The 27,009-nt window shown below is 41.8% G+C and overlaps 1 protein-coding gene across 1 annotated transcript in view; it reads right to left on the reverse strand.

Annotated features, from left to right (window-relative positions):
* The window catches only part of EFNA5 (ephrin A5), a 619,210-nt gene that overhangs the window by 165,884 nt on the left and 426,317 nt on the right, over positions 1–27,009 (reverse strand). Inside the window, exon 2 of the mRNA XM_030193452.1 lies at positions 22,248–22,540. Coding sequence (XP_030049312.1) covers positions 22,248–22,540 — 293 coding nt within the window. The remainder of the gene's footprint in view (positions 1–22,247; positions 22,541–27,009) is intronic.

The raw sequence follows: 27,009 nt of genomic DNA on the forward strand, positions 1-27,009 counted from the left end.
TGTCTTTTACATAGGGGGTCTTTTACTGAAGCTTAGCTCGAGTTATCTGCAACAAGGCTCATAGGAATAAAATTGGCCCTGCTGCAGATAACTTGAGCTAAACTTTAGTAAAAGACCCCCATAGTGAGTTACTCCTCCTCCTTTTTTATGCCGTCTCAATCTCTTCTGAATAGGTTATATACATGAGGCTCATCAAACCATGCCTCCGTAATGGCTGCAATGCCCAAGTCCATATCCAGTATTAGTGCTTCCAAATCAGGGATTTTATTGACTAGACTATAAATATTTGTGTTCAGAGCCCCCCCCCCCCCAGTATCTGGAACTTACCTTGTTCATTGTTTTTGTTCATTTATTGCAAGTTACTATAAACAGCTATGCTACAGCTGTGAAGTCTTCACTGATGGTCGTACATCAAGTAATTGTAATAATAATTTGATTCCCTTAGAATTAAGGTACAATAGCTATTGCATTGAATAGTAGTCATTTTGACTATTTGATTGGATATAGTGGAGCTACATAACAATGAGTTGTCTAGGGCCTGTAGACCAGTGTATCCCAAGTCAGTCCTGGAGTACCCCCTTGCTAGTCAGGTTATCAGGACATCCACAATGAATATGCATGAATTGATTTGCATACACTGCCTCCATTATATGCAAATGTCTGTCATGCATATTCACTGGATATCCTGAACACCCCAGGACTGACTTGGGAAAGATTGCTGTAGACCATATCTACAGTGGGGGAAATAAGTATTTGATCCCTTGCTGATTTTGTAAGTTTGCCCACTGACAAAGACATGAGCAGCCCATAATTGAAGGGTAGGTTATTGGTAACAGTGAGAGATAGCACATCACAAATTAAATCCGGAAAATCACATTGTGGAAAGTATATGAATTTATTTGCATTCTGCAGAGGGAAATAAGTATTTGATCCCTCTGGCAAACAAGACCTAATACTTGGTGGCAAAACCCTTGTTGGCAAGCACAGCGGTCAGACGTCTTCTGTAGTTGATGATGAGGTTTGCACACATGTCAGGAGGAATTTTGGTCCACTCCTCTTTGCAGATCATCTCTAAATCATTAAGAGTTCTGGGCTGTCGCTTGGCAACTCGCAGCTTCAGCTCCCTCCATAAGTTTTCAATGGGATTAAGGTCTGGTGACTGGCTAGGCCACTCCATGACCCTAATGTGCTTCTTCCTGAGCCACTCCTTTGTTGCCTTGGCTGTATGTTTTGGGTCATTGTCGTGCTGGAAGACCCAGCCACGACCCACTTTTAAGGCCCTGGCGGAGGGAAGGAGGTTGTCACTCAGAATTGTACGGTACATGGCCCCATCCATTCTCCCATTGATGCGGTGAAGTAGTCCTGTGCCCTTAGCAGAGAAACACCCCCAAAACATAACATTTCCACCTCCATGCTTGACAGTGGGGACGGTGTTCTTTGGGTCATAGGCAGCATTTCTCTTCCTCCAAACACGGCGAGTTGAGTTCATGCCAAAGAGCTCAATTTTTGTCTCATCTGACCACAGCACCTTCTCCAAATCACTCTCGGCATCATCCAGGTGTTCACTGGCAAACTTCAGACGGGCCGTCACATGTGCCTTCCGGAGCAGGGGGACCTTGCGGGCACTGCAGGATTGCAATCCGTTATGTCGTAATGTGTTACCAATGGTTTTCGTGGTGACAGTGGTCCCAGCTGCCTTGAGATCATTGACAAGTTCCCCCCTTGTAGTTGTAGGCTGATTTCTAACCTTCCTCATGATCAAGGATACCCCACGAGGTGAGATTTTGCGTGGAGCCCCAGATCTTTGTCGATTGACAGTCATTTTGTACTTCTTCCATTTTCTTACTATGGCACCAACAGTTGTCTCCTTCTCGCCCAGCGTCTTACTGATGGTTTTGTAGCCCATTCCAGCCTTGTGCAGGTGTATGATCTTGTCCCTGACATCCTTAGACAGCTCCTTGCTCTTGGCCATTTTGTAGAGGTTAGAGTCTGACTGATTCACTGAGTCTGTGGACAGGTGTCTTTCATACAGGTGACCATTGCCGACAGCTGTCTGTCATGCAGGTAACGAGTTGATTTGGAGCATCTACCTGGTCTGTAGGGGCCAGATCTCTTACTGGTTGGTGGGGGATCAAATACTTATTTCCCTCTGCAGAATGCAAATAAATTCATATACTTTCCACAATGTGATTTTCCGGATTTAATTTGTGATGTGCTATCTCTCACTGTTACCAATAACCTACCCTTCAATTATGGGCTGCTCATGTCTTTGTCAGTGGGCAAACTTACAAAATCAGCAAGGGATCAAATACTTATTTCCCCCACTGTATACTGAATATTTATTAAAAGCCTGTAGAAAAAAAAGAGAAGTCAACAACCTTTCAGAGCTCATTATCTAAAGCATACATATTTATAGAATAGCGCTTAGCTGGATTCTTGGCATTTCTAGATGTAAGTTCACACACTCACATGTATATGTGGGTATTCTAATCATTTACATGCATATTTGCCTTTTCTGTAGAATTACTGTGTCTTTCTCCATACACCCGTATGCTTTTTTTTTTTAACACCTGCATAGGAATGAGCATAAAGAAATACATTTGGAATCAAATATAAATGGTGCTCAAAGTTAGGTGATTTTTATAAAATAGCGCTTGGCGCTGGGATCCGCAACTACCTTTATATGCGAGCATTTACACCAACTGAACTCTGGTGTAAATCCTCATGCCTGAATTAGGCACTGACACCCCCCCTATTCTATAACAGCGTGCATAAATTGCGAGAATGCCCTCCCATGGCCATGACCCCTTTTGGGAGCCACGTATAAATTTAAATTGATGCCAATTAGCACCAATAATTGATTGTTAGGGCTCAAGTATCAGTGCTAATTGGCTCAATTAAATTGTGTTCACAAATTGGGTGTGCACCCAAATTATACATGCAATTTTAGAACCATTTATAGAATTTGGGGGTTGATGGGAACCTGTAGATTTTGAACCTCTCTTTTTGTTTGTATATTTTCAAAGTGTTGCCCTTTACCCCGGGATTGCATATATCACGTTAAGATTTCTGCACGGAAATCAAACTGTATTCCATAACAATGTGTATAACTTAATTAGCTAACAAGCTAGTCAGAGTTAATTGGATGTTAAGCAATCAGCACTAATTGGCATTAATTAGAATTTACATTCACTACTGTCTAAGCGTATTCTGTAATGTGGTGCGTGTAAATTCTAAGTTGCATAATTGAAAAGTAGGTGCGGTTATGGGAGCGGAATAGGAAGGTTGTAGGTGCTTCTAAAGTTTATGCACGTTGTTATAGAATACACCCGCTCCGCTCCGCTCCCAATTTAGGTGTCAAGATTTACACCAGGTTTTAGTTGGCATAATTGACTGTGACTCAATTTAGTCGCATGGACCTGCGCTCGGTGTATTCTATATACCACACAGAAATTTACTACTACTACTACTTATCATTTCTAAAGTGCTACTAGACGTATGCAGCGCTGTACATTTCAACATGAAGAGACAGTCCCTGCTCGACAGGGCTTACAATCTAATTATTAAGCCTATTCACTCAAGGAATTCACTCAAGGCGGTGTACAGTAAGAATAAATCAAACATGAGCAATAGGCAATTAGAGCAGTAAAAATATTTGAATAATAATACAAAGTATGGCATGGTATACTACTTGCAATGACAACACAATATGTACTAGAACATTATAATTGGTAGAGAAGGATAAAGCAAAGTTGTAACATATACATGAGTAAGAAAGTAGGAAGAATTAGAAAGTAAGGTAGGTGATTTGAACAAAGTTGCACGTGATGTCAGAGAGATAGTTAAATATTATCTCAGCTAGGGTAGGAGTGGATAAACATGTCCCACAGCAGTATGTGTACCCCAAGTCAATCCTTGTGTGTGTGAGTGAGACTAACAAGTTAGTTACTTCTTCCGTTAAAGGCTTGGTTGAAGAGCCAAGCTTTCACCTGCTTCCTGAAGTAGAGGTAGTCTTGTGTTAAGCGGAGCCTTTCAGGCAATGCATTCCAGAGTGTGGGGGCTACTTCAGAGAAGGCTCGCTTGTGGGTATCACATCGTGTAATGTTTATTTGGAGAGGGTGTACTTAGTGAAAGTCCTTGGGAGGAAATTGGTGTCCTTGGCGGTGTGTGGAGGATCATCCTATTCTTAGGTACTCAGGGCCATTTCCTTTCAGGGACTTGAAGATCAGACAAAGTTTTAAATTTAGCCCTTTATTGTACTGGTAGCCAATGAAGGTTTTGCAAAAATGGTGTGATGTGGTCACGTCGCTTGCAACCTTCTATGAGTCTTGCTGCTGCATTCTGAATCAACTGGAGCTGGTGCAGGCCCTTTGTAGTCAGACCATTGTATAGTGCATTGCAGTAATTCAGTCTTGATGTTACCATGGCATGCACAACTGGGATAAGATTTACCTTCTCGATGTAAGGAGAGAGGCAGCGTAGCTGTCACAAATAGTAGAAGCAGCTCTTGAAGGTTGCTTGGATTTGGGGAATCAGAGTAAGTGTTGAATCTAACTGTATTCCAAGGTTCCTGACCTGTGATTTGAGGGGCAGTTCATACTTCCCAAAAGGGATTTTGATGTCAGGTATGTATCCACTTGTGTTAGGGACCCAGAGAAGCTCAGTTTTACTTGGGTTCAGGCAAAGTTTGTGATCAGTTTATTCAAGGCTGTAGGTAAGTCAGGTTCAGAATACACACAGACATATTTTTCCATACAGAATTCTCAGGTGTCATATATAGAATCCAGCCTTTAGTGTTTAAATTTCCAAATCTGTTATGGCTTTGACTAAATTTGCAAAATGTAAGTCTGACTTAAAAAAATATTGATTCTTGTGAAATGTTGTGGATGTAGATTATCCCTCCCCCACCCCTTTTCAGAGTATTAGTTATGGATCATGAGGGTTAAAATGTAAACCTTTCCTAGAATTCCATAGGTTAAAAGTCCTGATATTTTATACTATAAGAATGTAGCTATCATAAGGGGCTTTATTATTCTTGCAAGAAATGGAGCTGTTTCGCAGCATGGTTTCCAATACAACTTTACAAAAATATAATTGGAATGAGATAGAGGTATGTTTCTGTTTGGAATTTTCCCCTCAGGTAATTCTTCCTAGACTCATGCATGAAATCCTGTGAGTTGAGAAATGAGGATTAACCAGAGACTGCTAAGGGAGGAGTATTAAGGGCATTGAACACATGTTTTCATGTGTTAATTGTACTTTCCTATTGGGAAAATAGTTGTTTATTACTCAGTGGCCCATTAAACTTTTGAATAGGAACTACTCAACACAAGAATTGTATTACTTTGACAGCAATGTGATCTGACATGCCACTTCACTAAGAATCTTGCCTTTGGTAGCTGGTACATCCAAAGCATTTGAGATGTGCCTTATAATAAACTGCTATATTGTAGATACTGATTTTTGCCCTTCTCTACTCTAATTCTATTGACAAACTTCCCTATATTATGCATAACACATATTTTACCAGTGTATATACACTGTAGCATCCAGATCCGCCTCTCTGCAAAATCTCCAGCACCGTTACAGGTGTATTATCCTTCACTGCTCACCAAGTTCACTCCAAGGCTCTGAACTGAGCCATTCCTGGTTTTTCTTCCTTTATTTTTACCCAAAGCAAAAGAAAAAAAAACTACACCAGCACGAAACTTGCATTGAGTGTCACATGTATGATTATCTCCCAATTGGTGAGGTGTCATATGTGTGTGCCCGATGCAAAGAGCTCCTAGCTCTCAGAGAACGTGTCCATTCTCTTGAGGCTAGAGTAGCAGACTTGATGGAGCTGAGGGAGACAGAGAGGTACATAGAGGAGACCTACAGGGATGTTGTAGAGAAGTCCCACCTCCAGTCAGGTAGCCCCTGTGCTACCTTGGAGGAGGGAGGTCTCCTAGAAGGAGAGCATCACCCTGGTGAAGTAGGAAGTACCCCTGTAGCCAGGACCTGCCCACCAGGGGATGTATTATCCTTTCGCACCGAGGATATATCTCCAAATGTTGCCCGGGAGGGAAAGGTTAGGACAGCTGTTCTACTTGGTGATTCGATCATTAGGCATATAGATAGCTGGGTGGCTGGTGGACGTGAGGATCGCCTGGTGACTTGCCTGCCTGGTGCGAAGGTGGCGGACCTCACGCGTCACCTAGATAGGATTTTATATAGTGCTGGGGAGGAGACGGCTGTCTTGGTACATGTGGGTACTAATGACATAGGAAAATGTGGGAGAGAGGTTCTGGAAGCAAAATTTAGGCTCTTAGGTAGAAAGCTGAAATCCAGATCCTCCAGGGTAGCATTTTCTGAAATGCTACCTGTGCCACGCGCAGGGCCCAAGAGACAGGCAGAGCTCCAGAGTCTCAATGCGTGGATGAGACGATGGTGCAGGGAGAAGGGCTTTAGATTTGTTAGGAACTGGGCAACATTCTGGGGAAGGGGGAGCCTATTCCGAAAGGATGGGCTCCATCTTAACCAGAGTGGGACCAGGCTGCTGGCATCGGCGTTTAAGAAGGAGATAGAGCAGCTTTTAAACTAGAAATGGGGGGAAGGCCGACAGTCGCTCAAAAGAGCATGGTTCGGGATAAGGTATCTTTCAAAGATATCACCATAACAGGGAAGATAGAGTATCCTGATAGTGAGGTTGCAAAAGAGATTGTAGTAGATCGGGTATCTTTAAATAACAATAAAAATCAGACAAAAGATTGCCAATTAATACTGTCAAGTACTAAGCATGATGTACTTAGGAACAACAAACATAGTTTGAAATGTCTATATGCGAATGCCAGGAGCCTAAGAAATAAGATGGGGGAGTTGGAATATATTGCACTAAATGAAAAATTAGATATAATAGGCATCTCTGAGACCTGGTGGAAGGAGGATAACCAGTGGGACACTGTCATACCGGGGTACAAATTATATCGTAGTGATAGGGTGAATTGGATTGGTGGAGGGGTAGCATTGTATATTAACGAGAGCCTTGAATCAAATAGATTGAAAATTCTGCAGGAAACAAAACACTCCTTGGAATCACTGTGGATTGAAATTCCATGTGCAAAGGGGAAAAGGATAGTGATAGGAGTGTACTACCGTCCGCCTGGCCAGGACGAACAGACGGATGCGGAAATGTTAAAGGAAATCAGGGACGCAAACAAACTGGGCAACACAATAATAATGGGGGATTTCAATTACCCGCATATAGACTGGGTTAATGTAACATCTGTACACGCAAGGGACATAAGATTTCTTGATGAAATCAAGGACAGCTTCATGGAACAGCTAGTTCAGGAGCCGAAAAGAGAAGGAAAAATACTAGACTTAGTCCTTAGTGGTGCTCATGATCTAGTGCAGGGGGTAACGATACGAGGGCCGCTTGATAACAGTGATCATAATATGATCGGTTTTGATATTGGCATTGAAGGAAGTGAAACTAGGAAATCAAGTAAGCTAGCGTTTAACTATAGAAAAGGTGATTACGACAAAATGAGAAAAATGGTGAAAAAAAGACTGAAAGGAGCAGCTCGCAGAGTAAAAAACTTGCATCAGGCGTGGATGCTGTTTAAAAACACCATCCTGGAGGTTCAGGACAAATATATTCCACGTATTAGAAAAAAGGGAAAAAAGACTAAACGTCAGCCGGCGTGGCTAAACAGTAAGATAAAGGAAATCATTAGAGCCAAAAAACAATCCTTCAGAAAGTGGAGAAGAGAACCAACTGAAAGTAACAGGATAGATCATAAGGAATGCCAAGCCAAATGCAAAGCGGAGATAAGGAGGGCAAAAAAGGACTTTGAGAAGAAATTAGCGTTGGAAGCAAAAATACATAGTAAAATTTTTTTTAGATACATTAAAAGCAGGAAACCGGCCAAAGAGTCGGTTGGGCCGCTGGACGAAAATGGTGTTAAAGGGGCGATCAAGGAGGACAAAGCCGTAGCGGAGAAATTAAATGAATTCTTTGCTTCGGTCTTCACCGAGGAGGATTTGGGGGGGACACCGGTGCCGGAAAGAATATTTGAAGCGAGGGAGTCGGAGAAACTAAACAAATTCTCTGTAACCTTGGAGGATGTAATGGGTCAGTTCAGCAAGCTGAAGAGTAGTAAATCACCGGGACCTGATGGTATTCATCCCAGAGTATTAATAGAACTAAAAAATGAACTTGCGGAGCTACTGTTAGAAATATGCAATCTGTCCCTAAAATCGAGTGTAGTACCGGAAGACTGGAGGGTAGCCAATGTTACTCCGATTTTTAAGAAGGGTTCCAGAGGAGATCCGGGAAATTATAGACCGGTGAGTCTGACGTCGGTGCCGGGCAAGATGGTGGAGGCTATTATTAAGAATAAAATTGCAGAGCATATACAAAAACATGGACTGATGAGACAAAGTCAGCACGGATTTAGTGAAGGGAAGTCTTGCCTCACCAATCTAATGCATTTTTTTGAGGGGGTAAGCAAACATGTGGACAATGGGGAGCCGGTTGATATTGTATATCTGGATTTTCAGAAGGCGTTTGACAAAGTGCCGCACGAAAGACTCCTGAAGAAATTGCAGAGTCATGGAATCGGAGGTAGGGTATTATTATGGATTAAGAACTGGTTGAAAGATAGGAAGCAGAGAGTAGGATTGCGTGGCCAGTATTCTCAGTGGAGGAGGGTAGTTAGTGGGGTCCCGCAGGGGTCTGTGCTGGGTCCGTTGCTTTTTAATGTATTTATAAATGACCTAGAGATGGGAATAACTAGTGAGGTAATTAAATTCGCCGATGACACAAAATTATTCAGGGTCGTCAAGTCGCAGGAGGAATGTGAACGATTACAGGAGGACCTTGCGAGACTGGGAGAATGGGCGTGCAAGTGGCAGATGAAGTTCAATGTTGACAAGTGCAAAGTGATGCATGTGGGTAAGAGGAACCCGAATTATAGCTACGTCTTGCAAGGTTCCGCGTTAGGAGTTACGGATCAAGAAAGGGATCTGGGTGTCGTCGTCGATGATACGCTGAAACCTTCTGCTCAGTGTGCTGCTGCGGCTAGGAAAGCAAATAGAATGTTGGGTGTTATTAGGAAGGGTATGGAGTCCAGGTGTGCGGATGTTATAATGCCGTTGTATCGCTCCATGGTGCGACCGCACCTGGAGTATTGTGTTCAGTACTGGTCTCCGTATCTCAAAAAAGATATAGTAGAATTGGAAAAGGTACAGCGAAGGGCGACGAAAATGATAGTGGGGATGGGACGACTTTCCTATGAAGAGAGGCTGAGAAGGCTAGGGCTTTTCAGCTTGGAGAAGAGACGGCTGAGGGGAGATATGATAGAAGTGTATAAAATAATGAGTGGAATGGATCGGGTGGATGTGAAGCGACTGTTCACGCTATCCAAAAATAATAGGACTAGAGGGCATGAGTTGAAGCTACAGTGTGGTAAATTTAAAACGAATCGGAGAAAATTTTTCTTCACCCAACGTGTAATTAGACTTTGGAATTCGTTTCCGGAGAACGTGGTACGGGCGGTTAGCTTGACGGAGTTTAAAAAGGGGTTAGATAGATTCCTAAAGGACAAGTCCATAGACCGCTATTAAATGGACTTGGAAAAATTCCGCATTTTTAGGTATAACTTGTCTGGAATGTTTTTACGTTTGGGGAGCGTGCCAGGTGCCCTTGACCTGGATTGGCCACTGTCGGTGACAGGATGCTGGGCTAGATGGACCTTTGGTCTTTCCCAGTATGGCACTACTTATGTACTAATTCTTTTAGTCCAAATAATCTACTTAGTCTTTAAGGATTGTAAGGCCTATTCCTCCAGCCTCAGACAGTTCTACTAATAAGACTCCCACTCCTGTGAGGCCTGTAGTGCACCTCTTACTCCACAGTTTTCTTGGACACTGTGGGCCTCTCACAGGACTGCTATCGAAACAGTTTTATATTGTTCATTTACAGGATTACTATTCCATCTTCATTCCTGCTCCTGGGTTGTGTACTCCTTTCTACAGATACTCCATATCTTCTGCTCTAGTGTACCAAGGACAGGGTGGTGGTGGGGGCGGTTCACTCTGGGTGCAGGCAGCAAGGGGGTGAGCTAAGAAGTCGTGCGGCTGTCTGCTCTGCCAGTTCCCTGCACCCTCTGAAGTCAACTTCCTGTTCTGGGGTAGGAGACCAGCAGAGCAGACAGCCGTGCAACTGCTCAGTGCATCCCTTTGCTTGGAAGAGGGGGTGCTCCACCCCAGGTGGCATACAAACAAGGTAGATATGCCGCTGGTCTTCCGCTTCTCTGAGGAACTCTCAGACCTGCTCCTACTGCTCTCCTTTCAATGACTCTGCCAGGTTTATTGGAAGTGGCCACTGAAAGGAACCCTCCCCAAGCCCCTACTTGGACATACTGTTTTGTCAGCAAGGGGAACAGAGCTTCTCCTCTCATGACCCCTCCCTGTCCAATGGGGTAAATCAGTCCTTTAAAAAGGGATAGGAGTCTCAATCCTCCCTTTTGGAATGCCTGCCAGCTTTTCCATTTCCTCATGTGCTCTAAAGATGCCAGTCTTAAAGACAGAGATTGTTTTACTGCAAACGAGGAGTAGCCTAATGGTTAGTGCAGTGGACTTTGATCCTGGGGAACTGGGTTTGATTCCCACTGCAGCTCCTTGTGACTGTGCGCAAGTCACTTAACACTCCATTGCCTCAGGTACAAAAATAAGTACCTGTATATATGTAAACCGCTTTGAATGTAGTTGCAAAATACCACAAAAAGGCAGTATATTAAGTCCCATTTCCCTTCCCTAAAGGAGGTCATTGGAACTGCCACATTACAACATTTGGGACCAGATTGAATGAAAGGTGCTCAAAAATTGGCACAAAAAATTGGCTCTAAGCATTATTCTATGAAGGGGCACGCCCTTAATAGAACAGCACTAAGGAGGAGATTCTATATATACGGCACCTAAAATATATATCAGCACTGAAATCAGTGCCGACTAAGCGTATTCTATAATCGGCACCTAGATTTAGGTGCTGATTATAGAATACGCTAGCGCCTAAATCTGTGCATATCCATTTACACCAACTAAACCATGGCATAAATTCCGGCACATATATTTAGGTGCACTGGGCCATACTCTATAACTAAGCGCCTAAATTTCAGAACGCCCACGAAACGCTCATTTCCCCACACATAACCACACATCTTTATAGAATATGCATAGCGAGTTGTGCATCTAAATTCTAATCAGTACCATTTAGTGTTTATTATTGCTTGTTAAGTGCTGATTATCAGCGCTCATTAGCTTGTTAAGCCAATTAAATTACGCACGATGTTATAGAATCCATGCCAATTTTGACAGCTAAATCTAAGCGAGCTATATAGAATCAGAGGGTTAGCGCTGATTGCCAGGTATAACTTTAGGTGCCAGACTTACACCTGCTAAAACCTGGTGTAAATGCTGTTTATTTATTTATTTGTGACATTTTTATCCCACATTATCCCAAACAAGGTTGAGTTCAATGTGGCTTACAATAAACAGTATAGGATACATAAAGAATAATGCATAAAAAAAAGTAATTTGTTGTAAGAATCCAATTTTACAATACAGTATCATAAACATACTGGGCTTGCTATGGATGTTTAACATTTAGAAAATCTATTATGAACGAGAAATTGTACATGAAGCAAAGACAACGTTAACGGTAAATAGAGTAATAACCAATTCAGGTAATAATTAGTTGTTTGAGATATGGTTGTTCTTTGTGAAAGTTTGATTGAATAGGAATGATTTGAGGATTTTGCAGAATCTAGTATATAACTGTATATTTCTTAGTTTGGGTGGTAAGGAGTTCCACCATTTGGTTCCACAACTCTTCCATTCTCCGATTCCCTAATGTGGCTGCGCCACATGAACTTGATCTTACTACAACATCACCCTGTATTTCTTCACACCGGAGCCTGCAAAGGCCTCTCCCGTACTATGTAAGCCACATTGAGCCTACAAATAGGTGGGAAAATGTGGGATACAAATGTAATAAATAAATAAATAAAGTGAAGTCTGCAGAGTGGACAGTTTAGATCACTTTTTTGCAATTTGGGAGGTGAAGTCTGAGATAGTTCCTTGCATCATACTTTGCATTTCTTTGAGGTAAGTTTATTAATGGAACCATATAGTCTGGAGCTGTGTCATTTAGGATTTGAAAGATACAGGTACATAATTTGAAGGTGATTCTCGCTTTGATGGAAAGCCAGTGTAATTTGATTAATAAAGGGGAGGCACTTTCAAAACGAGAGATTTTATATATGAACCTGGCTGCAGTGTTTTGAGCTGTTTGGAGTTTTTTCAACAGGTACTCCTTACAGCCAGCATATCTGGCATTACAATAGTTGAATTGGGATAATGTTAATGATTGTACCAATAATCTGAATGTTTCCGATGAGAAATAGGGTCTGATCCTTTTTTAGTTTCCAAAGAGACCTGAAAGATTTTGTAATTAAGGAGGCCAAGGTAGGAGTGCACATTTTGGCCCGCCTCTCCACTGCCACCCTCCCGTCACCATTTCCGAACTCCCCGCGGCCTCTACCATCTCTCCACTGCCGCCCTCCTGCTGCCGCTTCTTACCCCCGATGCCACTCCCCCCCACTGCTACTGCGAAGGTACCTTGGCTGGTGGGGGTCCCCAACCCCTGCCAGCCAAACCAGGGGCCCCAGAGCCACTTTTGGGGGCCCAGGCCCCCCTAGCTACGCCACTGATGCACACACAAATTTTAATGAGTGCCAATTAACACCAACAGTTGGTTGTTAACACCCAATTATAGACGGTTAAGAGCTCATTAACCAATTGACACCTTAGTAGTATACCCATATTTGAATGCTATATATAGAATCTGGGGAATGGCGGAGTTTGGACAGAGCATGGGTGAGACTCACATATGTAACTTACATAATACTATAAGGGGCCCTTTTACTAAGCTGTAGTAAAAATGGCCTTGTGCTAGTGGTGGGGCCATTTTTGCCACGTGCTGAGGCCCTTTTTACCACAGCGGGTAAAAAAGGCCGAAAAAAAGAAATGTCCATGCGGTAAGACTGAACTTACCGCGTGACCATGCGGGGGCAGCACTTACTGCTGGGTAACCCGTTGCGGAAACATTTTTCAAATATTTCCACTAGCGCCGGAAATGCCGCGCACTGGGGTGGAGTTGAATAACCGCTGGCACCCGCATTGGGCAAGTGGTAGTTCGGGAATGCCGAGCAGTAAGCCCACATTGGGCTCACTGCTGCTTACTAAAAGGGCCCCTAAGTTATATGCATAACTTTGGCATTTAGGCATCGACATTTACACCAGTTCTTTGACGTAGGCATATATACTCAGTTATGCTACTATTCTATAAAGGAAAGTAGGTGCCGACTTTCCTTTATAGAATAGGCTCCAATCAGGCACCCTGTAGGTGCCTAAAGCTAGATGTCTCTTGATAGAATTCCCCTCCCGTAGGGGCATTTTTGCTAACAAGCAAAAACTCCGTTGGTAGAGCATCAGACTTTTAATCTGAGGGTCCAGGATTCAAGTCCCTGTGTGGGCAGGGCAGGCCCCAAGATGAGCCCTCCCCCACACCGTGTGCCCCACAGCCATTTTCCAACTGGAGAGCAGAACGTCATAACAGTAATGAAGCCCTTTAGAAGGGTGTTTTAAGTATGGAACAGGCCAAAAACAAGGCCAAATGAAAGGAAAATGTTTGAATTCAAGAGAGGTTGGGGCCAAGGGAGAATAGATGGTATGGATGAGTAGTCTGGATAGGCCATATGGTCTGTCTGCCTACATTTTTCTATGTTTCTGTGTTAAGAAAGAGGAAGATTCATACTGATTAAAAGATTTAGTGAACGCAGGAGGAAAAGATAGAAAAACCGCAGCTAATCTATTAAGCACACAGTGGGCCCTAGTATATTCACTGTTTATGCATTGAGAAGCTTGACCTGTTCTCCCTTTCTAGAAAGAAAGCAGAGATTAAATTGAGCTTCATGCCCTTGAACTGTGTACCTGCTAATGTTAGAGGTGTCATGTTTGATGAGATGAAGCACCATTCTGTTGTGTAATGAGAAACATTTCATCACCCTGACAGTCAAACATCCTTGCTCCTTTCCCTAGCTTGTCCTAAAGGACATGTGGATAACTTTGGCAAAGCATACAATCAAGTTTTTACAATCTTTTACAATCAACACTCATTCCAGTCAAGAGCTTTCCATGGCATAAATATTTATTTATTTGGATTTTGCTCACACCTTTTTCAGTAGTAGCTCAAGCTATGTTACATTCAAGTACACTGGGTATTTCCCTTTCCCTGGAGGGCTCACAATCTAATTTTGTACCTGAGGCAATGGAGGGTTAAGTGACTTACCCAAGATCACAAGGAGCAGCCACTCAACCACTAGGCATGTCTTATATTTAATTGTTACCACAGAACAAAGTGGTTCACTGGGACTATTCCATTAACTGCTCTGCTGTACTAAATGGCTCAGTCTTCAAAGTACTAACCAAATGGAAGTGTCAACACTTTCATGCCCCTCTCAAACATAAATGTAACTAATTTTCAGCAAACACACATATCAATTTAACAGCCCTCCTCTGCTAAATTCATGCTTTTTTAAAATACCTTTTCATTAACAAAATTAATTCTTCTAGCGAGTCCCGCAGAATTAAGCATCTGATAACTTAAAAAGCATTGAGGACAATTACTCTGACGGAAGTCTGTGACAGAAAAATGAGTGTTACAGAATACACAATAATTTCTAGTGAACTTCTGAATTTAATTCAGAAATGACAACAAAATTAACTCTAAGCTCTGCAGGTGAAGGTTTAGATCAAAATCTTGTTCACTGGTGTCAACAGATTTGCTAATTCAGTAGTAATCATTCAATTTAGTAATCATTAGCAAAGGTTTCATTCTGTTGCTGTATGTTAGGATGTAGAAATATGTTTGCATACACAGATCTGCATGTTTCTTTTGAATTTGAGAGTATCATGAAGGATTAGAGTACTACATTTATAATGTCTCTTTTGATTTGGAGTAATATGTATGTGTAGGCTTATCTTTCTATAGAGCTACAAGAGAAATATTTTGATTGACTTAACTCACAGCAATACAAGAGTAAATATCATTAAATTCCCCAAAACTGAGTCATGCTTTGGTGTGCCGCTATTATAAAAGAGACCCATTAACCTTGGTGCCTTTAGACACGTTCCAGTCGGATATGGAGTCATATCCTACCAAGAAAAAAAAAACTTTCAGCTGTACATCCCTCCTTTTCCCTTTCTCAACAAATTAAACTCACATATTTATTACATTTCTTTTCAAGTGACCAAAGAATGTCTTTTTCTATAGACTTTTTTTTTTAATTAGGATTTATATACTGCCTTTTTGAAGAGAATCATCCAAGGTGGTGAACAGCAAAAATAAGCAAGACAGACAATACACAGTTTTATACTTTAATATGCTATTCTAATAGGGCACGATCATATGGTTTTCTAAAACTTCAAGCAGTATACAAAGGAAGTAGATCACACAGAAACAGTTGAGGTCTAAAAGAAGTCTATCATAAAGTATGCCCAACGTGGCCACGTTTCGCCCACTTCAAGACTGCATCAGGGGTCAACAATAGGAGGAAGTCAAAGCATAATCACCCTTCAAAAAAACACAATGGCACTTATACAGCTGCATATCTCTCACTAGTTATAACAAATATGCTAGACAAGTTGTGTTTATTTTTTTGGAAGGATATTAGGGGAAGATTCTATAGATGGAGCCAAAACAATAGCACTGAAATCAGTGCCGACTAAACATATTCTATAATTAGCGCCTAGATTTAGGGACAAATTATAGAATAAGCTTAGTTGATATATCAGTGCCTAAAATTATGCACATCCACTTACACCAACTAAAATGTGGTGTAAATCTCAGCACGGAGATTTACATGTACTGGGCCATATTCTATAAGTACATGCGTAAATTTCAGAACGCCCACAACACACTCATTTCCCCATAACCATAACCAAGCCCTTTTTTGCCTGCGCGCATTAGAAGTTTGGCGCACTTCATTACACAATACGCTTAAGCGAGTTGTGTGCGTAAATTCTAATCAGTGCCTTTTAGTCCTCATTATTGCTTGTTAAGTGCTATTATCAGCGTTCATTAGCTTGTTGAAGGACCCTTTTACTACGGCGCGTAGGTGCCTGTGTGTGTACAATGGCGTCAAATGGGAGCTACCGCCCGGCTACTGTGTGCCCAGGACAGTAATTTCATTTTTGACTTGCGTCAAACACGCGGCAAAAATGTTCTGGCGGTAATCGGCAGTGTACGCCCACTAATGATTACCACCTGGTTAATGCATAAGACCTTACTGCTAAGTCAATGGGTGGTGGTAAGTCTCGCGCCAAAAATGGACTCAAGCTAGTTTTAATCGCACATCCATTTTCAGCTACAAAAAAAGCCTTTTTTGCAGGCGCGCTGAAAAATGGACCTGCACATGTCTAAAGCACGTACCTACACCAGCGGTCATTTTTCGGCGCGCCTTAGTAAAAGTGCCCCTAAGCTTGTTAAGTTATGAGCTGTACCTCTATTCAGGAAATCTAGGCTGCCCCAACTTGACATTTCGTCCTTTAGATTGCTCCTTTGAGCAGGGACTGTCCTCCTTTGTTAAACTGTACAGCGCTACGTAACCTGAGTAGCGCTCTAGAAATGTTAAGTAGTAGTAGTAGTAGTTTTGTTATAGAATTGGAGTGGATCTCTAGGTGAGCTATATAGAATTCGGAGTATTGTGCTTTCACATCTTCCTATTGTTGACCACTGATACAGCCCTGAAGTGGGCGAAATATGGCCACGTTGGACATATTTTATGACAGAAGTACTTCTTTTAGACCTCGACTGTTCTTATGTGATCCCTTTCCTTTGTATCCTGCTTGACATTTGTGGTCATATTAGCCTCTTGGGTGTTGTTGATTATTGCTGATTGAGGCCAATATGTCTTTTTCTTTCAGCCTGCTGTCACACTTGTATCCCTCTGACTCAGAGTACTGCATAGTTTTATAATAAAAGTCACTCAATATAGTCCCAGGCTCAGAATTTTCCATTAGGAGACTGCTACGCTCAAAGGGATTATACTCATTTATTTATTTCCAATACTCAATGTGTATGCCTCACTGAAATGTTTGAGGCATATTACACAAAAAACCCCACAATCAATCCATAAAGAGCCCCCACACACACAGTGTTATTCAAGAACAATATTTACTGAATATAAAATAGGAACAGGTCAAAAAGTTACACCCCATCAAGGGTATTTTTTAAAATGCCAGCCACAACATTTATATAGTTCACGTATATCCAGCACCAGAGCGGAGACTGTTGCTGCTACACAGCACTGATTTTCAGCTGCTCTCTGTATAGTTGGGAAGAAAGCTTTCACTCTGCCCTGGAATTATGGGGAAAATTATATAAAGGGCACCAAAAATTGGGAACCAAGATACAGCGTGCTAAACACTAATTCGATATTGGCACCTGGGCATCCAGCTTATGTTATAAAATTGGCAGATAAGAGGCTTATATATTTAGGGCTAGATTCAATAAATAGTGCTATTTTTAAAAGGGCGCTCCAGGATGAGTGCATTGGGCACTGAATTCCATGCACATTTTTGGACATGAGGACTTATACCAGCTGAATCTTGGTGTAAATCCTGGCATGTATCCACAATAGGAACACCTCGACCCACCCACATCCCCTTTGCAATTATGTGTGAAGACCCTATAACTGGGTGCAGAAGAGTATTTTCATGCTGATCTGCCATTTCAGGCTCGTTTTGGCACCTTGCATCTGTTAGAACCCATTTCCGTGATAAAAGTTTGGTGGCTAATTAGCACCTAACATTAAAAATATAGGAACAGCCATACTGGGTCAGACCAATGATCCAGCTAGCCCAGTATCCTGCTTCCAACAGCGGCCAATCCAGGTCACAAGTACCTGGCAGAATGCCAAACAGTAGCAACATTCAATACTACCAATCCTAGGGCAAACAGTGGCTTCCCCATGTCTATCTCAATAGCAGACTATGAACTTCGGGCATAATTTATAAAATTCCCCAGTTACCCCTGGATTCTGTATAGCGCGTCTTAAGTTGCGGGCGCAAATCCAGTCATATTCTAGATTTGAACACACAACTTAATTAGTTAACAAGCCAATAAGCACCAATCATTGCCACTTAACAAGCAATTGACACTAATTGGCATAGAATTTACACGCACAACTGTCTACATGTAATGTGATGTGCGTAAATTCTAAGTCACATAGTTGAAAAGGGGGCATGGCCATGGGTGTGGAATGAGCATGCACGTTACTATAGAATACACCCAGAGCATGCCTAATTTAGGCATCAGGATTTACACTAAGTTTTACTTGGCGTAACTGCCTACAACTAAATTTAGTCACGCGGACAGGTGTTTGGCGTATTCTATAATCCACATGAAAATATAGGCTTATTCTACAAAAGACGCCTAAATTTAGGTGTACTTTATAGAATACACCTAGGTATATTTTTTTTTTTTGACGCAGACTTTTCAGGCACCAACCTAGTCCTTAATGCCGCTAAACATATACAGTAGACCCCTTTGAATATACAGTCCAAATTATTCAGTAACAGATAAAGAGACATACTTAGCAAATATTTGACAGACAGGAAAACAACCCCCTTTCAATTCAATTTCAGGGGGGGGGGGGGTTGGATTTTTCTCCTCCAATTTTTGGGTGCTTGTTCGATTTGCTGCACACATTTGCTTTAATACACTTTTTTTTTTAAAAGCAGCATTTGAACTTCTTAATTAATGCAAATCTATTATACAAGTATTGATTGGTAGGTTACTATCCAGCTTATTTTCAAAAGAGACGGACGCCCATCTTCTGACACAAATCGGGAGATGTACGTCTGTCTCAAAAACAGGTATAATCGAAAGCTGAATTTGGACGGCCCCAACTGCTTTCCATCAAGGGGACGGGCGAAATTCTCGGGGGCGTGGCCGAACAGTAGCGAAGGCGGGACAGGGGCGTTCCGGGGCGTGGTTAACAGATGGACCTCCGCGCCTGATAATAGAAAGAAGCAAGATGTCTCCGACGAGCATTTAGTCCACACAAAGTTGGTCCTGTTTTTTTCACGACCAAGCTTCCAAAAAGTGCCCAAACTGACCAGATGACCACCGGAGGGAATCGGGGATGATCTCCCCTGTCTCCCCCAGTGGTCACTAACCCCCTCCCACCCTAAAAAACAAACTGTTTAAATATTTTTTCCAGCCTCTATGTCAGCCTCAAATACCATACCTTCCCTTTCCATTAAGTCCCTCCAAGTTTCTGTCAGCCAATCACAGCTCATTTACCTGACATTGGAGTTAGCTAAATGAGCTGTGATTGGCTGACAGAAACTTGGAGGGACTTAATGGAAAGGGAAGGAGGTCTAGGCAGTGGTGTAGGAAGGGGCGGGGCGGTGGGGCGGTCCGCCCTGGGTGCACGCCGCTGGGGGGTGTCGGCGCCTCGCTGGTTCCTTGCTCTCTACCCCAGAACAGGTTACTTCCTGTTCCGGGGCAGAGAGAGCAAGGAACCAGCGAGGCGCCGACACCCTCCCAGCGGCGTGCTCTTGGCGGGTTGACCCGCCCACCCACCCCTCTATCGCCTTCCAGGTATGTTCTCTATGTTCTCGCGGGCGGGGGCGGGGGGGGGTGTTGCGCTACGGAGGGGGGAGGGTGCGTCGCGCTGCACCCGGGGGGGGGGGTGCGCAGCGGCGACCCGCCCCGGGTGTCAGCTGCCCTCGCGACACCACTGGGTCTAGGTAGCTGGATAAGTGGTGCAGTGGTTAGAGCACAGGTCTTGTAATCAGAAGGTGGCTGGTTCAAATCCCACTATTACTATTGTTTTAATTTGGACGTCCCTGACTGCACTTGCATGTTTTTTTGGACGTCCCTGACTGCACTTGCATGTTATTTTTCTTCCGATTTTTGCTCTCTGCATGGGTCCCGCGCAGCACCAACTAAACTAAAATTGCTCCAGGGACCTGCATACTGCTGTCATGGAGCTAGGTATGATATTTGAGGCTGGCATAGAGGCATCTCAGGGGAACCAGTGCACTACGAATGCTGGCCCCTCCCACGACCAAATGGCTTGGATTAGGTCCGTTTTTGAGATGGCCGGCAGTGGTTTCGATTATCGCTGAAAACCGCGGACGGCCATCTCTAGGTCCAGCGATCTCACCATTTGTGTCGTCTATCTCTAGAGTCGACAAAAGTGATGGGATTTCAGCGGGCCGAACCGTATAATCGAAACCGAAGATGGACGGCCATCTCGTTTCGATTTTACGGTTCTCTCCGCCTCTTCGAGGAGCCGTCTCCGGAGATGGACGTTTTTACACATGGGCGTTCGCGTTCGATTATGCCCCTCTATGTTAAACCAATTTGCACACATGTAGAAGGGCATTTTCAATATGCTCTCTAAATGGTGAAAAAAAAAGAATTATCGGAAAACTTTTAAAAACCATGTCTATAATGGAAGAAGTAAATAAACATTTATGATACTATAAAATACATCAAAAAACAGTTAGTAAGATGGTGCACTGAAAACATCATAAACTTTTAAAGATAAACATCACTGCCAATCGGAAATACGCAAAACGTGGAATGGCGGTACTGGTCCCTGCATTGAAAAAAACGTTTGCAGCAATGGCAACTCATTCCCTCCAAGTAAAAAGGTGCATATATACCTCTGCACATAGAAGAACATTCCTGAGCATGCCCAGTTATGTCTGTGTGCAGGGAGCTAAACTTTTCTGTGCCAGAGTCAGAGCTCCTGGTCCTTCTGTGCTTCAGATACAGAAAAGTGCCACCATCACCTGCCAACCCATAGTGTCTTCATGAGGGCATGGAGATCCATAAAAAGGTCAGTGGAAATGCCAGTGTGAAGCAGTGCCCCCCAGGATCACATCAACATGCATGTGCAAGCACTATACATAAGGCAGGATCACATACAGTGAGTTCCTTCTGTTCTTGCAATACGTGTTATTGAATTTTTATAAGAAAGAACAACAAAACATTGCTGAACTCAGAATGTCCAGAATATCCAATGTCAAGTAACTATGGGGCCCCCTCCACTAACCTTTCAATGCTGAAATGAAGGGCTGAACATATCTGGAACCATTTTACCACCCCCATGTGCCAGCATGCTGTCCCCACCTACATACTGATGGGAATATTGGCAGCAACTCTCTAAGGTATATTGAACCACCTATGCTTTACCCACCTTTGGCCAGTGTGCTGGTAAAAGAAAAATAATCACAACTCTCGTCTTTGGTGCTAATCTTTACGCTCCGATTACACGTGGAAATGGTTATAATACTGGCAAGTATGAAGGTCTGTGTGTCCATACACATGTAAATGCATATCTTTGGTAGAGCATAGTTTGCAGATGGGCACACATATGGGTGGGCTCTGGGTGCTAGGGCAGAGAGCATATGCACAAGTGTAACTTACAGAATACATGCTCATATCTCCCACAATTAGGTGTGCTTATTTACACCAACTCTATGGCTGGCTTAAGAGCTTGTGCCTTAAAACAGGCGTGTATATACGCCTAGTTTCATTATTCTAGAAAGGCTCCTATTTCCTTTATGAAATGGGCTTCTACGCATCTAATCATATGCATGGTTATTCGACTACACCCCTTTAGTAGTTCACAGAACAGTCTAATATGTAATTTTAGATGACGTAAAAAGGTAGATCTTCAATTCAGTTTATACCCAGTTCTCTGCTAATATATCTGTGGATTCTTACATCTACATTCACTGGGAGATATTCGCATTGTATATAATCCAGCACTTGGAATGTGCAAAGGGCAACAAATTCCAGTTTTGTTTCCCCTTTTTCCTGACATTTGAACATCTTTCAGGTGATTTCACACATTTGTTTTACTAAAAAAAAATCTTAAAGATGTGTTAGAACTTTGTAACATATGCTAATTGACTTAACACATGTTAATTTGTAGGTTAATTGCATTGAATGAACGTAGCACACACTACATTTTTTAAGATGTGCCCATGAAATAAATGCACGTTAACAAATGCACATCTCTAGCCGTCACTGTTCATTTCCATAAAGCCTAGCTGAAAAATAAACCACCAGTTTCTCTAGCTGGCATACACATTATGAAACATTTCTGTATACTCACAGATATAGTAATATTCCCGGCCTGGCCTGAACTCAAATCCTAACGAAAAGGGGGTGAAGAGCTGAAATTTTTCAGAGAACTTCAGTGGTCCATTCGGAGAGTGAGGCCTGTTGCATTCCCACCTCTTGAATCCTTTGGACGTGTGATCGCAGGAACTGTAGCCATCGTAGTTCACCATATAAAGGACATAGCGCTCAGTTCTATCTTCAGGTACTGAATCCTCGTAATGAGGACAGAACACATCTAAGTAGTCATTGATGCAGACATCAATGTGGTAGTCATCCCTCATGAACCTGTGATTAAAACAAGAAAAAAAACCAAGGTATTGTTACCTTACCAGTTCCACAACTGAAAAGTAGTATAACTGCATACAAGTATGGCTGAGCAGAAATAGTATAGTAAAAATACTAATCTGAACAGAAGTAGAAATACGATCAATGGACTACTATTGCCTCACGGAGGTACCATATCACTCCAAAGGATAATCATTTTCTGTTGTCATGTGATACAAATTCAGTTTAGAGTTGTATTAAACCTGGAATCAATTAGGCATAAAAGTAATTTACCCTCATAAGTGTTTGCTCAGATATAAGCAACTGACAGGTGCTATGGCAACCAAAGGCAACACAACCCAATGAAGAGAGGGCCACTGCCTAGAGTTAAAGCAGAGTGGGGAAACTGAATTACCAAGCCAGACATAGCCATGAGCAACTAGGAGAAACAGAAGTAGAGGGAGACATGAAACGTATTACTTCTGGAACAAAGTACATTTTGTTTTATCGAGCAAAGAATCAACTACACAAGTGTTGTTTAGCAGAGCTCCCAATACAAATAGCTATCCCCCCATCAAAAATAAAATCTATTTGTATTTCTCAGTGTTCGATGTTCATCATCCCCTATCCATTCTTCTCTTTTCCCATCCCAAGATCTTACTCCTTTGAAACAAAGCTAGCTAACGCTTTGCCTTGCTTTCAAGAAGTTTTGAAAATCGTTCCATTTGATGTTTTCACAAGCTGTTATTTTGGGAAAGGTCTTGATGATTCGCCCTACTCCTTTTGGACTTTCAGCTCAGTTAGACCCATGACTCTTCACTCACAACTAAAGGATTTTGTCCCACATGCCCTTTCACAATTCACAGCCCTGTTATACTTGTGACAGTACTGGACTGGTGGCATTGTAACAAAGCTCCTTCTGGAGCCTTCCAGTTATACACCCTAAATCCAGTCACTAGGGGTTAACAGTGAATGATAATTGTGGATCTGTCTCTCAGTATCCCCAGTGGACCCAGGAAGCAGAAGACCTGACCCAGAAATCAAAACCAGACCCTCTTCATGGCAGAGGTATGATACATTTCAAAAAATAAAATAAAATAAAAATCACAAGATACGTAAAGTTAGTGCTGATAATCCTGATCATCTATCACCAATTTTCCAGGAGAAGACTAAACAGCTAAAAGCTAAGAAGTTCAATTTCAAGAGGCTGGTGTGCTTTTGTATTAACTGTTTATATTATGTTAATAACACGTCTTATAGTCTGCCACATACCATATCAGAGCAAGGCAGGTTACAGGAATTACAGTAACACAATACATCATTTGATAGGCATATTCCTTCCTAAACCATAACTAGAATCAAGTTTGAGGAAATAAAAATGTTTTTAAAATGTTCTTAAACAACGCACAATGTTGGCAACTTCCCAAAAATATGAGAAGTCAATTCCATGATGAAGCCATCTGATAAAGTGACGCAGAGAAATGTCTAATTTTAAAGCAGTAACACTAGGAAACTGCAAGAAAAATTGGTGTTGTGTATTGGATCTATGAAGAAGATTCACAAGACCTATCATATACAAAGGAGCTGCACCTGATAGAATTTAAATACCATTACCCAGGTTTTAAATAAGATGCATTCTTTGATTGGCAACCAATGTAATCTCAGATAGTGTTCTCTCACTAAGTCATAATGTGTCAACCTATAGATTAACCTGACCGCCGTATTTTTCACGATCTGCAGTCAATCTAAAGACTCCTTGAACAGGCTGTTAGCGCTAAGTTACAGTAATTGAATCTGGACAAATATCCTAAAAGTTTCAATGGAAAAATATTTCTTGATGGCTACATTTCCTCAGAGTAATGCAGATTTTCTGCAGAATCATTTAAACTCGGGGTTGCATTGTCAGCAGATTATGTAGTTCAACCCCTAGGATTCTGACTGAAGATCTAGTGTGAATTCCATTTACAATGGAATAAAGACACAGGGACATTTAGGTGCTCATTTTTAAAGCAGACGGATGTCTTAAAATGCCTAAAAGTCCACCTGCTAAAAATGTCTAAATCCTGATTTTGGAAAGTTATAATTTGGACGTTTCAAGCTACAGTTCATCAAAATAGCAAGGGGGGGTGTTGCGAGCAGGACTAGGGAGGGCCCAAAAGTAGGATGATCAATAGGGCTTTTCAAACGGGAAGAAACAACCATGTTTAAAAAAGAAGGTCATTTTTATCTAGAAATGTTTCAGTCACATCCAAGTTACAAAACATTGCTCTAATTCAGCAGCTGACCAGTTGAGAGATTAACCCATTAGTGCCCAATGTTCCCACAATAAGCCATATGGGAACAGTGGGCACTAATGGGTTAAGACTCATCATGAATCCCCCAGTGGATGCTGTCCCCCTCTCTCTCCCCTGACAAAAACCAGGCTCTATGTCAGCTGCAGATTATTAGAGCCATTCTGAACACAGAAACAAACAGGTCAGAGGAGTAGCCTAGTGGTAAGACTGTAAAGCAAGGACCCAGGATCAAGTCCCACACCCAATTTTTTGTTGTTGTTTATAACCCCAAGCCTTCCAGAAATAGAAAAATACCTACTGTACTTAACTATATAAAACACCTGGAAGCCTGAAGGCTATTGAAGTGCTGTACATTCAGGTACAGCAGGAATTTTCCAGGTCCTGGAGGGATCACATTTACAAAAGAATAGTGGCCATTTTTAAATGGCCACACACTAATACTAGTAGAACAAAGACAATTAAAAAAATATATATATAAAAAAGTCATATTTTAACAAAATTTAAGGTAAGTTCCAACAAAAGGAGAGGTGATATGAAAATGCCTTTATTAGCATATATTTAAGTATGCAAAAACTAATCTAAAGGGTATATATGCTACAGTTTACAAAATTACATACATTAAATCATAAAATAAAAAACATAACTAAAAACCACACAACCCTACTCACTGCATTCTCTCATGGAATATCCCTATCCAACCTGCATCTCTCACAGATCTCCCAGCCTACTGCCTGTCACTAATTTACCCCAGTTTCCAATAGAAATCAAACAAAATAAAACATGGAAAAGAAAATAAGATGATACCTCCCCTCACCTATCCACACCCACCCTGTTAGAATATCAATGATATGCTTTGATGTCCCCATGCATACTTCCTACCCACCCCCCTCCTCCCACCCTGTCAGACTGTCATAGTAATGCTTGAATGTTTTCACTTATATACACTGTCAGCTAGCACATTTGCTTATTTCCGATCTGAGGAAGAAGGGCAACCTTCGAAAGCTAATCAAGAAATGTATTAAGTTATGTCCAATAAAAAAGGTATCATCTTATTTTCTTTTCCATGTTTTATTTTGTTTGATTTCTATTGATAACCTTAAGAGTGGACTAACACGGCTACCACACTCCTCTACCCCAGTTTCCAGAAATGCCAGGTCTTTACAATCTTTTGAAATTGTACCATAATCTAACTAACCTTAAACCAGCTGGTATCTCATTTCACCATTCAGATGCCATCACATGCCAACAATCATTTCCTGTATCGTCAGAAGATCGAGTAACCTTTCTTGACTGAAACATGATTATCTTGGTGTATACCATCTTAGCCTATTTGGCAAATACCTCAGCCTACCTTCCTATAACGCCCAAAAAGCCAGAATCAGAATTTTGTGTTTCTCACACATATCCAGATCAACAACCAATAAAACAGACACAATAAAGGCCCAGCATGCTCCCTCCTAGCCTTTAACTAGCACCATCCTGGCTACAATATTTTGGATCAACTGAATTTTTTTAGTCAATCTCCCTGGTAACCCAAGCGTTAATGCATTAGAAAAACCTAAATGGGAGGTGACTAAAGACAATGTTACCCTGAAAATCAATACACTGTTAGATGAGGCTTCAATGCTGTAATCAATCTTGTTTCAAATAGGCTCTTTGAGCCATCACTGACATATGATTCTCCAACTCAAATATACTGAAAAGCTCTGCCCCCAAATCTTTAACTTTTTCTTGAAACTGACATGTGACCCTATCCATTGTAAGTGGTGGGTCACAACCCAGTGGATCCATCATTTTCATCTTCATTACTTCAGATTAGCCCCATTAGGTATCAGATGACTTTCTGCAACCACTGGGACCTATCCTGAAAAGCATTCCAAATTGCCCCAATTCCCCCCACCCCAAAAATCTGAATATCATCTGCATAAATATGACCCTTAATTCCAAATTGATTTATAACCCCCTCCCCAATGCTCATACATAAACACTTAGTAGGGGGAGATAGGGCTGAAATTACTGAATTCACTTCCACCAAAAAGGAACTATTTTCCAAGATCATCACATCTTTAACACCGTACTTTCATCAAATTGTGGCCTACCCTCATAAGCTGTATAATTGTTTAATCTATTAATAATTTGTGAATCAGTCTGGAAAAAAAATACTATGACTTGAGTTCAAATGAGAATCTCTCTTTT

The sequence above is a fragment of the Microcaecilia unicolor genome, chromosome 2 (genome assembly GCF_901765095.1).
Source record: "Microcaecilia unicolor chromosome 2, aMicUni1.1, whole genome shotgun sequence".
Lineage (NCBI taxonomy): Eukaryota > Metazoa > Chordata > Amphibia > Gymnophiona > Siphonopidae > Microcaecilia > Microcaecilia unicolor.